This window comes from Palaemon carinicauda, chromosome 6 (genome assembly GCF_036898095.1).
Source record: "Palaemon carinicauda isolate YSFRI2023 chromosome 6, ASM3689809v2, whole genome shotgun sequence".
Lineage (NCBI taxonomy): Eukaryota > Metazoa > Arthropoda > Malacostraca > Decapoda > Palaemonidae > Palaemon > Palaemon carinicauda.
In genome coordinates this window covers 22,830,528-22,848,030 of record NC_090730.1, presented here as the reverse complement: position 1 = coordinate 22,848,030, position 17,503 = coordinate 22,830,528, and the positions used below count along the sequence as shown (strand labels likewise).

At 38.9% G+C, this 17,503-nt stretch overlaps 1 protein-coding gene across 1 annotated transcript in view; it reads right to left on the bottom strand.

The window, feature by feature from the left end:
* LOC137642907 (uncharacterized) overlaps positions 1-17,132 on the bottom strand; it is a 44,797-nt gene extending 27,665 nt beyond the window's left edge. The window contains exons 1-2 of the mRNA XM_068375771.1: positions 17,025-17,132; positions 14,752-14,934 (exon numbers count right to left, since the gene is read on the bottom strand). Of these exons, the coding sequence (XP_068231872.1) occupies positions 14,752-14,934; positions 17,025-17,132 (291 nt within the window). The remainder of the gene's footprint in view (positions 1-14,751; positions 14,935-17,024) is intronic.
* Positions 17,133-17,503: the final 371 nt, after the last annotated feature.

Genomic DNA, 17,503 nt, shown 5'->3' with positions numbered 1-17,503 from the left:
TTACTTGGGTCAGTTTGGGGAACGAGATCCAGAAGGGACGGAGTTTCAACTCGAGGAGGAGAGGAAACCAACTGTTCTTGGCCAGTGAGGTGGTACTAAAGCCACTGCGCCCCGGAAGGAGCGTAGTTTGTGTAAAAGTTTCATTAGAAGATTCACTGGGGGAAATAGGTAAATCTTCTTCTAATGGTTTCAATCTCTGGGTAATGTGTCCATGACATAAGCCTGAGGGTCCAGGGTTGGGGTCACATAACAAGGAAGTTTGTGATTCATCTGAGTTGCGAATACATCTACCTGGAGGCCCGGAACCAGTCTGAGTATCCATCGGAATGAAATTATGTCTAGAGACCGTTCTGACTCCAGTGGTTTCGTCCTGGATAGTGAGTCCGCTCTCACATTCTGGACTCCCACTAGGTGAGTTGCTGACAGGAACCAGTTCTTTTCTGTTGCCCAGGCGAAGATAGTGACCAGGATCTGATTCAGGTTGGGTGACTTGGATCCTCCCCTGTTGACGCAGTGTACTACGTCTGCGCTGTCTGACACTACTCTGATGTGGGTCGACCTCGGAGGAGAGTGTCTCTTCAGGGTCAAGAACACTGCCATGGCTTCGAGAACATTGATATGGGACTGTTTCATGGCGGGTGACCAAGAGCCCTGAAACATCTGATGTTCGGAGTACGTAATCCTCCCATCCACTTAGAGACGCGGCTGTATGGAATGTCACTTGTGGAGGTGGGAATTGTAGAGGAACCGATTTGGAGAGGTTCTTCGGTTCGGACCATGGGTGTAGTCTCATTTTCAAGACAGAGGGGATCTTCGAGACCTTTTCTCTGAAAGGTACTGTAGCTCTCTTTCTCCAAACTCGATTGATGTCTTTGAGTTTGGCTTTTAATAGGAGATCTGTTACTGAAGTGAATTGGAGAAGGCCGAGGATACTTTATAAGGCTCTTCTGGACACCTGTTTGTGTTTGAGAAAATTCTTGATCTTGGAAGCTATTCCTCTTACCTTTTTGGAAGGGAGAGACGTGTGCTTCGAAAGGTCCCACTGAATGGCTAACCATTCTAAGTGGCCTGATGGTTGCAGGCGAGACTTTTGGAGATTGACCCGAAATCACAGGTTGTCGAGAAATCGAAGTACTGTACTTCCTTTGTAACTCTGTTGCCTTCTATGGCCGACCGGGCCCAAATGAGCCAACCATCCAGATCAGCAATGATCTGTATCTCTTGGTTTCTGAGTTGTTCTAACACTGTCTCTCCCAGTCTCGTGAATATCCTGGGATCAATGTTGAGGCCGAAGGGCATGTCTTGAACGCAAAGGCTTTCCTGCCTAGGCGGAAACGCAGATAAGAAGAGAAGTTTCGAGCTATAGGCACATGATAATAGTCGTCGGTAAGATCGACAGAGGTGGTGACGGCCCCACGGGGAAGTAAGGTCCGTACCTGAGAGATAGTCAACAACAGGAACTTGTTGCAGAGAATGTAAGAGTTTAGCTTTGACAAGTCCAGGTCCACTCTCAATGCCGACAAGCCTTTCTTCGGAATTGTGAACAGGCGGCCTTGGAACTTCAGTGATCGGTCCCGTTTGATTGCTTTCTTCTTGAGTAACTCTGTGGTGTACTCTTTCATGATGGGAGTGGATTTCTGGGAGAAGGTCACTGGTGGAGGAGGAGGACCTTCTGGCCATTTCCACCTCAAACCTTTAGAGATTATGCTATGAGCCCACGGACCGAAGGTCCAATGGTCTCGAAAGTGGTAAAGTCTCTCCCCTACCGGGACCACCTCGTTGTGAGGGAGTGAATCTAGGTCCTTTCCTTCCCCGAGCCCCCTTTTTCCTAGGTCCGCCTCGATGACGGAACTGTCTTCTACTCCTGTAGCTTTCTCTCTGGTGTCCACGAAAGGAACCTGAGGGTTCGGAGCTAGGGCTGTATGCAGGCGAGGACATCCAAACGGGGTTGGGCTGTGTACCTGGGGAATCAGTGAGGTAGACCACCTGATGAGGGGGATTCGGATGCATAGACGTCGAATCAGAGGAAGACAGTGATGACGAGTGGGTAATTGACTATTGATGTAGAGGGTAACTGTCTGCTTCTTCTTGAAGAAAGCTTGCTTTTGGTCTTCGACCTTCTTTTTGGCAGTGAGGCCCCGCCTCACCTGCAATTTTGGTTTGCTCTCGTATCATCTTGTAGAACCTTGTTCACCTCCTCCTGAGGGAAGAGGGTTTCACCCCAGCAGGAGGAAGCTATCAGCCTGCTCGGTTCATGTCTGATAGAGGCCTCAGACAGAACGTATTTCCTACAACTAACCTGAGCAGACCACAAAGCGTGTAGGTCGAATTGGTAGGACAGAGATTGGTTCTTCGTGAATATCCGAAACAAAGTCTCAGTGGGATAAATCAAGGCTAGGGACTCCCCGAGGTGGGGTCCGTCTCTTTAAGAGCTGGCATGGCCGAACCTTCTTTGACAACTTGAATAGTAAGACCTGTCAATTTATCCATAATAGGCAAGGTAATAATGAGAGCAGTTGTAGATATGGCATAGACCCATTGTGTGGGTGAGCTTGGAATTAGCGTACCCCCAGACCGACAACATCCTGGTCCAGACAGATTGGGCCTGCTCTTTAGGAAATATTACCGTTACCTTCGGTACCTTGTCTAACCTAACCAAGGCATGCTCTTTCAATCGAACGAATCCAATGAATGGGAATTCTAGTCCCTGAGAGTAAATTCTAGGACCTCCAGAGGGCGGACGTCTATGCCCTCCAGAGTTATGGTACCATCTATATATGGGACATGTAAGGCAAATTTCTTTGTGTTGTTTTTATCGAAGGAGGTTACTTCGATGCGTCTGGGGCTGTAGGGGGAGACATCCGAGTTCCTGAGCGGATCAGATTCGCCACCATATCTTTGAACTCCGTCATAGCTCCTTGGCTTGCCCTAGAATGTGTTGTATCTGCTCTTTAACCCTATCCCTGACTTTTAGCAGTCACGGTTTTATGCAAGGTAATATGAACATCAGGATCCTTTGAGGGTCCTAGGCTGGTGACGCAGATAATGGCAAAGCTGAAGGCTCAAAACTCATCACCACCTACCTGCCCGTCCATGGGGTCGACGTCCAACCCTAGAGAGGACACGCCGAGGAGATAGAGTCCGCCAGATGGAGCATTCCTTCCAAATCTTGATACCCAAGGGCGGAGAGCCGCTCTTGCAGGTCGGAGAGATTCTTCATCATCCTGAAAGAAGAGAGGGGATTAGTGATGAAGGAGAAGACCGTTCTCTTCAATAAGCAATGTATACATAAATCCAGAACAAATTAAATCATCGCCAAAGGATACCAAAAAGAAACAAATTAGAACCAACTTACATCATCGGTCAGGAGTAGGGAGGAAAGCTCGTAGCAGAGCGTGCATGACTCCGGGAACCATACCATGTAGGCGGACCTTCTGTAAAAGAAAGGAGACATAAGTCTGGGTGTTCCTTGAAACTCTGGTTAGTGCTCCTATTCACAGGCTGGGATCAACCAAATTATCTATAAATAATAATATACATGTTTATGTATAAATTTGTACATGTATATAATACATATGTCTATATTTATGCATATATTTAATTATAAATATGTATATATATATATATGGATAAATATCCATACAACATGGTGTTCAAATAGAAATAAATTTCTACTCAGTACTTGGGATCGAACGTTAGCCCCTTCTAATGAAAAGCCAGGTCGAAACCAACCATGCCATGAGAGGCCATTTACTGTTACTTGAGAGACTGGTCAGTGAACAGATGAATCAATAGATATAAATAACATTAATTATGTGTGACTAATATGATTTTTAAAATTGTTAGCTAGAGCTACAAACTAATATACTAATATCCAGTAACCACGTAACATCTAACTATAAACCTCATCAGTAAAATAATGTTAACCCCGGTTCTGAACGTCTGAGTGATCTCTGTTGCCACCGGAGATCCGGTGACAAAGGTCCGTCATAGTGAAAACGTGAACATCAGCGGTAAGATAATATTAACCTCAATGCTGAACGTCTGTGTGATATCCGGTTAAGCCGGAGATTCGATGAAAAAGGACCGTAATAATGAAATTGTGATTATCCATGAAAAAGGATTCGTGTGCATATGGCCGCAGCCGGAGTCTGAGTGCCGGATTTCACCGTTGCACTCCAAATATCTGACTAGTTCCCAACCCAATGAGTATCCATTATAGCGGAGTATAACTCAAGGCGGTGATTAATCATGAAAAAAGGTTCGCATGCATAAGGCCGAAGCCGAAGTCTGAGTGCCGGGTTTCACCGTTGCACTCCAAATATTTGACTAGTTCCCAACCCAATGAGTATCCATTATAGCAGAGTATAACTCAAGGCGGTGAACGTTCCGAAGAGAACGGAGCTACGGGTGTCGGCATAAAGCGATCCCAAAATAATGACTCATACACTAACGGAACCTATTAATAATGCTAGCTATATTATCAGTAACCACATCAATAAAACGTAAATACCATAAAACATAATATTATAAACCCGGAGAAGAAGCGGAGGCAGGAATAACTCGTGATCGTATAAAACAGAAAACGGGAAAACCACCTCTCCTTACCGAGCTTAAGAAAGAAAACGAGAGAAAGGGTAACTCGTAACTGTAGTAACAGAAAACGAGCACTCTATGCTCACGTTCTCATGGTTACATTATAAAGAACCAAATCACACAATATGATAAAAATAACGATAAAATTGTAATAACCAAGAACAAAGAATAACGACAACGTAACAAATAAATATAAAGATATAGCCTAAAACGAGCACCTTCCTGAGGCGTGTACATAAACAATAACAAAGGCTAGATCGTTATTCTTCGTTCGTCCAAATTGGACTTGCTAGCAAAAAAATACCATAATAAAAACAATAATAAAATAATGATAATAAACATGGTCATAAAACGTAAGTGATATAACCTAGATGACAGAGTACCAGATGGGCAATATTAACTTGAAAAACTACCGAAGCAAACAAAATTAAAATGGCTGCCGTCACCGAGGAAGGTCAAGCTGCTTCCAAAATTAAAATCCACATTACTGGAAAGAGAACAAATGCCCGGTACTGAAAAAACTGTCAAAACAAACTATGGTACTTAACATTGGTAAAGGTGAAGTAGCAGCGTCAGTCATGTTGAATTAACGACAACCACTTGCGAAAACACCAAACACAAACACACTGCGACTTTGCGGGCAAGTCCAAAACAGAAGGATGACCTAGAAGGCGTTCGTGTGGGTGACGGGGCGTGGTCCAAGTGGGGTTTCTGAGGTCTTTGTTATGGCCCTTCCCTTTGATGAAGGAGTTATCTAATTGGAAGACAGCCTGTGAATAGTGGCTTTCACACGCCCCTGATGTATACACGACACTCACGAGGTGCTCGCGCGAGGGTAGTAACCTCTGCAGTCCATGCTTTTATTTTCTCTGGTATATTTGGGAGATTTATATCAGATAAAGTAGAAAGAAGGACCTTTTCACCGGCCGTCACAGGTCGACCCAGAAAATGATAAATAAATGAGGCTACAATACCCAAACATGGTATTTATGAATTTCACCACACAGAAAAAGAGAAAACCTAAACACAAAGCATAAGAAATAATCGGTAGTATTTCTGCTTGCAGGAAATGGATCAATAATGTATGAAGTCTCTACTAATGACCACATCAGCTAACCCTATTTTGGTATTCCCAGTCTCTTTATAGTCAAATACAGGCATGAAATTCACTAACGTTTTCTTATATAATTTTGTAAATTGCTTTAACTCTAAGAGAAAAGATACTCTATAGAGAATAGAAATCCTCTTCAGAATTTTCAAATTTTTGACAACCCTGCAATTTATTTTTATGCCATCACTTAAAAATTTTATTTGTTTACTGCTGCCAGCACCATTCCCTTAATGCAGCCGGTGGACCGAGGAGCCACCACCAACTTTATGATACTATCTATGGATACCTTTTGTTTGGAATATCAATTCAGCAACTCAAATCCCAGAACAACAATAATAAAAATTTTGGAGGCATCCTGACATTTACATCTATTATTAATTATCATTATTATTATTATTATTATTATTATTATTATTATTATAATTATTATTGTTGTTGTTGTTACTTGCTAAGATACAGCCCTAATTGGAACAGCAGAATGCTATAAGCCCAAGGGCTCCAACAGGGAAAATAGCCCAGTAAGGAAAGGAAACAAGGAAAAATAAAATATATTAAAAACAGTAACAACATTAAAATAAATATTTCCTATATGAACTATAAAAACTTTAACAAAACAAGATGAACAGAAATTAAATAGAAAAGTGTGCCTGAGTGTACCCTCAAGCAAGAGAACTCTAACCCAAGACAGTGGAACACCATGGTACAGAGGCTATGACACTACCAAAGACTACAGAACAATGGTTCAATTTTGGAGTGTCCTTCTCCTAGAAGAGCCACTTACCATAGCTAATGAGTCTCTTCTACCCTTAACAAGAGCAAAGTAGCCACTGAACAATTTCAGTGCAGTATTTAACCCCTTGGGTGAAGAAGAATTGTTTTGTAATCTCAGTGTTTTTAGGTGTATGAAGACAGAGAACCTTTAAAAAATAGGCCAGACTATTCGGTGTATGTGTAGGCAAAGGGAAAATGAACCGTAACCAGAGAGAAGGATCCAATGAAGTACTGTCTGGCCAGTCAAAGAACCCCATAACTCTCTAGCGGTAGTATCTCAACGGGTGGCTAGAGCTCAATAATTAACAAGGCTGAATAAAAGTGATGCAGACTTGAGCATCTTTTTCCTAATTTCCTGGAGTTCACAGAGGTTTTAATGTTTGATGTGGTGAAAATAATAATAGGAAGAGTGAATTTATTTTCTGAAGGTTGATAATGAAATAAAACATTAATAAACCTCCTCTTTTACTTTCCTTAAAGACAGCTGTGGATAAATAGAGTAAGTGGATCAGTAGATAACAGAGCCCAACTACTGTCTCATTATTATTATTATTATCATTACCAACTAAGCTTAATTAAACCGTAGTTGGAAATCAAAATGGTTCAAATACTAATGCTCCATCATGGAAAATAGCCGAGTAGGGAAAGGAAATAAATAAACTAAACGTTAGAAGTAATGAATTGAACTTTCTGTAGATTTATTATTTTGTGTCATGATGCTGAAATAATTTTGGTCATATTTTATCGATATTTTCTTAGTGTATATCTTTAATCACTTTTCTTTGTTCATATGATTAACGCATGCTTTATTAAAGCCTATTTGTATTTATTTTTCCATTTAGGGAGAATTTCAACAATTAACTATCACCAATTTTTTTTTATTATCTTTAGCAGTGATCAGCTGATTTCAAGATCCTGCTACTTTATCAACAATATCTGCACACACAAATAACAAGGAGTATCATTTATATAGTTTCTTAAATTGTTCAAAATATCTTCATAATGAATACATCAACACCAATATGTTAAACAATATCATAGGTTTCATTGTGCGACCCCCAATTTTAGCCCATAAAATATGGTTTCTATATCTCCAGTATCATAAGATTTCCTGGTTCGAAAAACCAAATTACAACAGACTAACCTCCTTTACTCCATTTCTGTAAACCATCTTCTAGTTCAACAAGTAAAAAATTAAGAGGATGATAAAAGATGTAATAATAATTGTGTAAACACATACAGCTACAATAACCAACAGACAAAAACTAACTGTTTTGTCATGAACAGTCGAATGAGATAGCGGTTTTTTTTTATCGTATTTCAATCACCGTACGATAGTAAAAAATTCCTGTAGTTGTTACAAAGTTAAGTAGCATATTCACTATAGAGGAAATTCAAGAAACATTAATGCTGTGGTTGAAGGTGAGAAATCAAACAATGTTCATAGCTGCTATTGTGTTTGGAATCGGGAAAAGCTGTGTTCAAAACTAGAGGAAACAAAACAGAAGGATTAGTGGGAACTTATAAGTGTGTATATCGCGTAATTAAATGAAAATGTCGAATATAGAAGATAACATGACAGTGTCTGAAAGCCATAAAAAAATGTTTTCTTATAACACAACATAATAGATAAGTTTCTAAAAACTATAAATTATCATGCACCAGCAACATGGATAAAACTTTGATAAACTTCTATCTATGCCACTAACAGTAAATAAAATATGAGAGAAATAATTCAAATAAAATGACGTTAGAAGTAATAATTTGTTCTTTAGGAAATACAAATATCTTTTGGTAGTTTGTCTCAATTAGCTGATTTGGAAAGCATAAACCGAAGTGTTGATCAAGTTATAAAACATAGACAATGCTGAAGATTATAACTCACTATATTTTAACATCAACTAGCATGATACAAGAGTATTGTATATAATGTAGTTATTATATGAATACACACACTCACTCTCAATTTTTACTTCATTGTTAAATCTTCATATTTCTTTAGACATTATTAGAAATTCTTGGTATCATCATTTGATTGTTTCGATAATGGGAATACTAATACTACACGGTAAAGCATAGAAAGGATATCACTCGATTTGCCAGTTTGCCTTTCGTCAGAACTATGACATTGCCAGACTTGAGATATGTATATATCAAGTATTTCATTTTTAAGAAATAAAAGAAAATATATTCCTAAGAAAATATTTATCCTATTACCTGTACTGTACTTTCATTAGACGAATATCGATCTACTATCAGATATGAAGCAAATAAAATTACGGTAGGTGCTTAAAATCGGGTCCTTTGGCTACCCAGACAGTACTACATTGGATCCCTATCTCTGTTCACAGCTCATTCCATCTTTGCCGACACATACAAAGAATAGTCTGCCCTATTCTTTACACATTCTCCTCTTTCCTCATATACTTGACAACACTGAAATTACCAAACAATTCTTCTTCTCTGAAAAGGTTAACTTCAGCACTCTAATTGCTCAGTGGATACTTTACTCTTGGTAACGGTAGATGAGACTCTTTAGATATGGTAAGCAGTTCTTCTAGGAGAAGGACATTCCAAAATCAAACCATTGCTCTCGAGTTTTGGGTAGTGCCATAGCCTCTGTACCATAGTCTTCCACTGTCCTGGGTTAAAGATCTCTTGCTTGAGGGTACACTCGGGCACACTATTCTATCTTGTTTCTCTTCCTCTTATTACTTTGAAGATTTTATCCTCTTGTTATTTGCAAGTTTTTATGAATTATGTATGAAAGATTCATTTTAATAATGTTCTTAAACTTCTCTTGTAGTTTTTCCTTATTTCCTTTCCTCACTGGGCTATTTTCCCTGTAGGAGCCCTTGGGCTTACAGCATCCTGATTTTCTCACTAGGGTTGTAGCTTAACAGGTAATAATAATAATAATAATAATAATTCTATCCCAGTTGAGTCAAATTTATGCTAAGTAGTACAGTGCACATATCCGATACAGACCCATAAAATACTTTGTATTGTTACTATTTACTAATATTAATCTTTACCTATTGAAAGGACATCATTCATTTTGACTGCTCGCTTTCTGCCGGATATATGTCACTATACATATGATATGAACTTAACAGATATTAAAATTTTTCTTAATGTGTATTCTATTTAAAATGGATACTGTATATTATCAATATAATAAAATAATAACTTGCCAAGAAAAATAAGTTCTATTTTATAATAAAAGAAAATAGATTATTTCTAAGGAAATATTTGTCCTGTTAGTGTTCTATTCCCAACAGACTTGTGATGTTATCACAGTAAAAAAAGGGCTCATAAAGTCGAACAGTCGTAAGTAGACGACTACCTGAACATGAAATACCTTACGATCATTAATAAAGTTAAAATATTTTTTAAGAGAAACTCATGTCAACCTGTTTAACAAAAATATTCACTTCAAGTTTGAACTTCTCAAGTTCCACATATTCAATTGGCTGATTAGGAAAATCATTCCACAATCTGTCCACAGCTGAAAAAATAACTTCTAGAATACTGTGTATTTTTGAGAGTTATGATGAAAGCAAGACTGTTGAAATTAATTGCACAACTAGTATTGCATACAGGATGGTAAAGTCTAGGAAGGTCTGAATGAAAAAGATGGACAGAATTATTAAAAAATCTTGTGCAACATGCATAAAGAACTGAATGACAGATCAGGAATACAAAATTTAATAGACAACAAATTAAGACGAGAGTCAGTAGCTGACTCGAAACAGTGTAAAATGAAATAATCAAAACATATTTCTTTTGGATAGACTGATCACTTAAAATCCTTAAAAACTTTTCACTAAGCCAATAGCAAAAACCCATCACCAAATGAATAGAAAAAAGCAAAATAAAAAAAAATATATGATGATATAATACCATAAAAATAGTGGAATATAATGAAGATTGTTTTCAACTGTAAAAACAAAAACAGCTCTTGTGTGCCAAGACACAATAAAATATTTAGTGCAAATGAAAGGGGGGATTTCTTCAAAATATGACAAATTCGTAGATAATTTGTATTTTTCCTAACGCTACAAACCTTAGCTATTTATTTAGGGGTTTTACTTTCTGCGAAGCTGAAATGACGAGCCATTAAAATTTAGCGAGGGTTAACTACCCACACCGCTAGTTAGTGGGGGGTAAGGAGGACGGTAGCTTGCTACCTCTCCCTCTCACACACCGGTGATTTAGCTCACTTTGCTTGGAGATAGGACTTCAAGGGGGATAGGGTTGGCGGGCAAGTTTGTATAAATAGCTAAGGTTTGTATCGTTAGGAAAAATACAAATTATCTACAAATTTGCCATTTGTTCCGTAATTGGAATGCAAACAAACGCTATTTATTTAGCGGTAACTCACCCATTACGAAGGTTGGACGTCCCTGACAATCTGGCTTTTGGCTTTACCTGGTGGATCCTTATCTGAGTATCTTAGTACTCAACAATAAGGAGCCCTTGCACTTCGCTAAAACCTTGCTACGCAAGGTCCGCGGCCTACGCAAGCTGTGTGTCGAGATATTTAGAAGTGTGACTGTCTAGGTAAAGTTATTCCGAGTTATTTTGTAGGAAATACTGTTGTAACCAAGACTTTCCCAATACCACCTCGCCAGGGTATGGGGACGCAACAGTATTAGCTTAATACTAGGTACACAAGGGAGCATGGTTTACCTGCAGTTGTTTGAGGTCAGCTTATGCAGAGAACCCAGGAAGCTGCTTTCCCCAAGAGACAGGAGGAAAAAGAAAAGAATAAGAGCCAGTCAAATCTTTTAATTCACGCAGACTAAAACTGGGTAATAGCGCCCTCAACCTTCTGCTACTTGTCCAATAAGGAGCTTAAGGTATACAACCAGCTGTTAGGCAGCCACTACAGGACCAATAGAGATTGTATCGAGTTCTTGTGGGTCACGTCTTGCAGGAGAAAGGTTGTGAAAGTCACCTGGAGCATTCACACCCTTGCTTGTAAAACCTGCGTCAGAGTTATCTGCTTAGAAGGGCCAGGGGCATAGCTGTGCCTCTGACCTCATGAGTCGACATGTTGGATGAGAATCTGGATTCAGGGCATAATTGGTGACTCTGTGAATCCAGCAGAGATGATGTTTTGGAGATCCTCCTTTTGTCTCTCCCAGTGGTGATGACAAGAGAAGGGACTCAGGTGGGCTGTTGCCGTTCTCTTAAGGTAGAGCCTCATACCTTACCTCGGGTACAGTAACAGATGATCTGGATCAACAGTTACCGAGTAGACACTTGTGTAAGATCCGTCACCTCTGGAGACTGTGTCTGGCAACATACTCGGGGACGAAACTGAACGTTGCCTTTCACCTTTCTCATTAATGGGCGATGTCGAAAGAGAGACCATGAAGTTCCTTGACTCGTTTGGCTGCTGTCAAAGTGTGTAGGAACACTGTCTTCTAAACGAGGTGAAAATTTGTTGCCTGGTGAAGTGGAACGTAAGGTCTCCTTAGAGACCGGAGAACTTGAACCATGTTCCAAGAGGGAGGTCTCAATTCTGACTGGAAAAATGCAAGTTGTAAGTCTGCATGAATTAGGAAAGATCTAGCGATGAGGGGATGTCCCTTCCTTTCAGTTTGAAGGCGAGGCTCAAGGTTGAGTGATTGTCTTTACCCGTTGAAACTGAAAAGGGGGGGTCTTTTCCTCTTGCAAATACTCGATGATTCCACTATTGCTGGAATAGAGGTATCGAGTGGAGAGATACGCTTTCTCATGTCACCAGCCACAGAAGATGTTACACTTTGTCTGGTAGACTGATGCTGAGGAATTCCTCAGATATCTAGATAACCTCTTCACAACTTATTGCCAAAAGCCTCTGTGAGAGAGGAGGTACTAGGTAGTCTCCAGGCGTACAATCATAGCAAAGCTATAGCTTGTGAGCTTGTGGTAGAGGTCGATTGATTGATTGATTTGGAGTTCTCTGGCATCCTGACATCGAAGGTCATTGACACCAATAGTGTTTATTATAAATAAAGATTAAAAGAATATTCAATTAAAACCAGAAAATTAAATATGTTATAAAAGATAAATAGCAATATGAAGACCTGCCTCTGATATAAATTTAAAAATGCCACTATCATTGTACGACAAATTATGCCCAAGGACCTTGCTATGGATGAACCTGCCATCTTCACCCCGAGCCTCTAACAGATATCTATTTCTCTCTGTGCTATAAGTGGGGCAGTCAGTCAACACAGTCAAGGGTATTAAACAGTTGTCAGAATATGGTTGGTGTTGGCCAGCCAACAGAAACTCATGTGTCATTGGAGTGTGACCAATGCGGAGATGACAAAGAGTAGTCTACCATTTTTGGGGCATCCCATTATATCTGCAAGGGGATATAACAATCGCACTTTCTTTCATATTATTTTCGGTTAAACTATCCCAATGCTGTTGCCAATTGTTATAAGTAAAATTCTTAATTGCTGGTAAAAAATCATTACAAAGAATAGGATACCTTCTTAGTAGCAACTCTGCTGTAGCACTCTTTGCCAGTGAATCTGCCTCTTCATTTCCAGATACACCTACGTGGGCCAGAACCCAGCAAAATCGAACTGTTATACCTTTCAGGCCAATGATTAAAAGCTACTAAAATCTTTAAAACTAAAGGGTTACTAGAATTAAAAACTTCTAAAGCTTGAAGGACACTTCTTGAATCACTAAAAAGGGTAAAATTACCCTCCTCTTTTAACACCATTTTCTCAATAGTGGTTAGTATGCCATATAATTCCACAGTAAATATGTTAGATATTGGAGGAAGTGCCCCTCTACAGTTAAAAGAACTACTATATACTCCAAATCCAACACCAGCATCAGATTTAGAGCCATCAGTATATATAAAAGTGGATTCCTTATGTTCCTCAAAATTTTCCATAAAAAGAGACCTAGCTTCTAAGTCAGTCATATTTTTCTTAACACCAATAAAATATTTACGAAAAGATATCTCTGGTAATTTCCACGGAGGGGTTGATATTTTAAATGGAAGCACCTTACCTCTAATTGTATCAACCCTGTTTAATAATTGTTTTACCCGACGGCCATAAGGTTGAGGAGATTTTGGGTGCAACTCAAAGTATGTTGAGTGTCTTACAAGGCTTGCAGTCTGAAAGGCTAAAGAGTTAGGGAGCCTTTGTAACCTAAACAAATACCGAATAATGGAAGACATTCGGTAATGGTCTAGAGGCAATTCTCTGGCATCAACAAGGAGACTTGGGATAGGTGAGGTTCTAAACGCACCTGTGGACAATCTAATACCAGCATGATGTACTGAATCTAATATTTTCAACCTGCTTGGGGTGGCTGAGGAGTATATTTCACACCCATAACTAATTTTGGAAAAAAATTAAAGCCCTGTATAATTTTAAAATAGTTATACGGTCTGCCCCCCCCCCCTCTGATGTATGGGACAATACTTTTAAAATATTCAGAGCCTCAAGACATTTAGCTTTTAATGCCTGTAAGTGTGGGACCCAGGTCAATCTACAATCGAAGATCAATCCTAAAAATTTAGCTTTGCCTATACATGGGATCCGTTGTCCTTTCATGTATATATCCGGGTCTGGATGTAATCCCTGGATACGACAGAAATGGACAATAGTAGTTTTGCTTGTTGAAAACTTAAAACCCATTCATATCAGCCCACTGAATAACTTCATCAATCGCGAGCTAGTGCGAATAGAGTCACACTCAGCACATTACCCTGTGGAACTCCTCCTTCCTGACATTTACTCTCTAATAGTTTCCCCCACTCTCACTTAGAAAACTCTATGTGAAAGAAATGACTGAATAAATAGTGGTAGCTCTCCTCTTAAACCCAATTCATGAATGGTTTTAAGTACAGTACAGTATACCATATCTCCATGCAGTATCATATGCCTTTTCAAAGTCAAAAGAAAGTGTTACATGGTGCTGTTTGGAAGCAAAGGTTTCACAAACAGAAGACTCAAGTCATATCAACACATCAGTTGTTGAGTGCACTTTCCTGAATCCACATTGAATGGGTGATAAAATGCCCTTCTTTTCAAGGTACCACATCAGCCTTGCATTGACCATATTCTCCATGATCTTACATAAGCAAAATGTCAATGCAATAGATCTATATAGCTTGCTGCTAAAAACTTATCCTTACCCAGTTTTATAAAGGCTAAAATAATGGCAAATTCCCAAACACTTGGATAACTATGATCATGCCATATTCTATTAATATTGCTTAAAATAAATAACTTTGTATTAAAATGTACGTGTTTAATCATTGCATATGGAATTCCATTGGGTCCAGGGGCTGTATCAGTAGACGTAGCAAATGCAGAATCCAATTCTCTTTCAGTAAAAGGAGAATTGTACGACTCTTCTTTTCTTGTTGCGAAAATTAAAACTTTCTTTTCTTCAATGCTCCTATACTGGTGACCAGGAGCTGCTTCACACTTGCATGATACATTTGAAAAATGATCAGCCAGATCATTGCTAACTTTGGTTGCTCCAGTTATATACTGACCATTTACCCTAACACTGGTGGTGGGTTTGGGGTGATTTTGCCTGCTATCTTTTCCATTTTCTTCCACACAGATGATGTTGGTGTTCTACTGTTAATGGACGAAACAAATGACACCCAAAACTGGTGTCTAGCTATTTTCATGGCACGACGGAACTGTACTCTATATTTCTTGTATATGACTATATTTTCCTCAGTACGGAGCCTTTCTTGTGGCTCTGTGAAGGGCAGTTAGTTCTGATGACCACCAGGGGACTGGTCGTCGTTTGAATATCCCTCTTGTTTTGAGAATGGAATTGACTCCTGCTGTGTGAAGAGTTCCATTAAGTAAGTCTATGGCATCATCAACAATTTCAAACTGTTCTGCATTTCCTTCAATTTCACTTAGCTCCCGAAATATATCCCAGTCCACCTTATCAAGATTCCATCGTGGCGATCTCTGTAAAGGTGGACCATTGTTGGTGTTTAAAATGATTGGTGTATGATCACTAGTATGTCAATCATTTAATATTCTCCAATTAAAATTGAAAAGACAGTTAGAGCTTGCAACTGATAGATCAATGCAGGACAAGGCACCTGTCTGTACATGAAAGTGTGTGGGCTCTCCTGTATTAAGGAGTTCTACACCTTCATTCTCCAAAATTGATGATATAATATTACCCCCTTGCGTTTGCCAAAGCATCACCCCATAAAGGATGTGTACTATTAAGATCTCCTAGTAAGAGAAAAGGTTGTGGGAGTTGTTTAATCACCTCTACTAAATTGCCATCCAAGATCATTATCATTTGGAGGCAAGTAATGAGAACAGATTGTGTATTTTCTCCCTATATCAATCTGTACAACCACTGAATACAGAGGGGTACAGATAGACAAAGATATTTGGGGAACATCTCGACGAACGTATACAAGACTTCCCCCATGGCTCCCTGCTTGATCATATGGTGTCCTATAGCTAATATACTCTCGAGGACAAGGAGTATTAGCATCGAGCTTGCTCTCCAGTAGACATACAATTATAGGGGAGTGCTCATGTATGAGGAGCCTAATTTCTTCACATTTCACCCTTAAACTCTGGCAATTCCATTGCAGAATGGAGGAAAAAACTATGGTTTATTTTTTGGAAGACACCTTGGATGAGGTCTTTCCATTGGCAATACAGTATTTGTTCTAACACTATTTCCAGGTGGTATCTCTATAGAGGATCTTGATAAATTGGGTTTTGTGTTTGTCTTTTTCTTTGTATCCTTTTGATCTAATTTTTGAGGAGGATGGTGGACCTCGACTTGAATTTTGGATTTACTCAATTTACCTTCCAGTTGATCAGAAACATCAGCAGACAAGACATCATATTTATTTGAAGTCGTGACTTTAATGTTTCTTATGGTAGGAAGGGAGAGTGATGGAGGCCTCTCTCTTTTTCACTTAAAAGGTTGTGGGCTATCAGGTTTTTTCACCAGGTAAATTGGTTTCAAGTGGAACCTCCATCAGATCAGGCAAGGACACGGCCTGAGAGAGGTTTGTACTATTGTTTAGAATGGGAGTAGATGGCTTTTAGATCTTTAAGTATCTGTTTTGATTTTCTATAATTTCTGGATATAAATTTTCAATGGGATTTTTCAACCTCTTTAACTACTTTCATATGTTTATGTTATAATTAGGGATAAAGTTTTCGTCTGTGTGTTTTGGTAAGTTTTTCTTCAGAACCAATGGAAAAGGTTGCCCTGGTCTTATCTGCTTTTCAAGAGCTCTTTTACAAGCCTCTTTAAAAGTAACCCTTTCCATGGTCCTAATGGCCTGAATTTCTTTTTCAAAAATAAACTTAATGCAGCTTTTAGATGTAGCTGGGAGTGCTTCCCCACAATGTATGCAATTTGGATTTTCTATGCATGCACCATGATTATTTTTTCCACAGTTGGTACAAACAGCTGGCTTATTATTTAGTTTTTCCTTGCATTTCTGGCTTAAATGACCATACATTTGACAATGATAACATCGTTATGGTAAAGGGATATATGGTTTTACCTTCAAAGATAGCCGACCAGTTTTAATAATATTTGGTAATCTGCTTTGATCAAATGTTACAATCAAAGTAGCAAGAAGAATACGTTTTTCTCCTACTCTCTTTCTCATTCTGACTACTTTTACTACTTGACTTTTCAGTTCATCTTCAATTTCTTTTTCCACTATGTCAAGCAATTCTGGAGCATATATCACACCCCTACTTAGGTTGAAAGTGGGGTGCGAAACACATTTAACACTATGACCATCCAATTTTGAAAGCGTTTTTAATTTTTCACCTTGTATTGACGATAGTGTCTCTATCAAGAGACTTCCATTTCCTTGGGGAAGAATTTTTGGCTGCCCTCCACATATAGCAGCTATTTCCTTGTTACCTTTAAAAACATTTACACATTCATGTCTTCCATTTTCAAATTCCAAAATAAAATATTTCTAATAATTCACTACTTCATACTGACCAGGTAATACTTCTACTTTTCTAT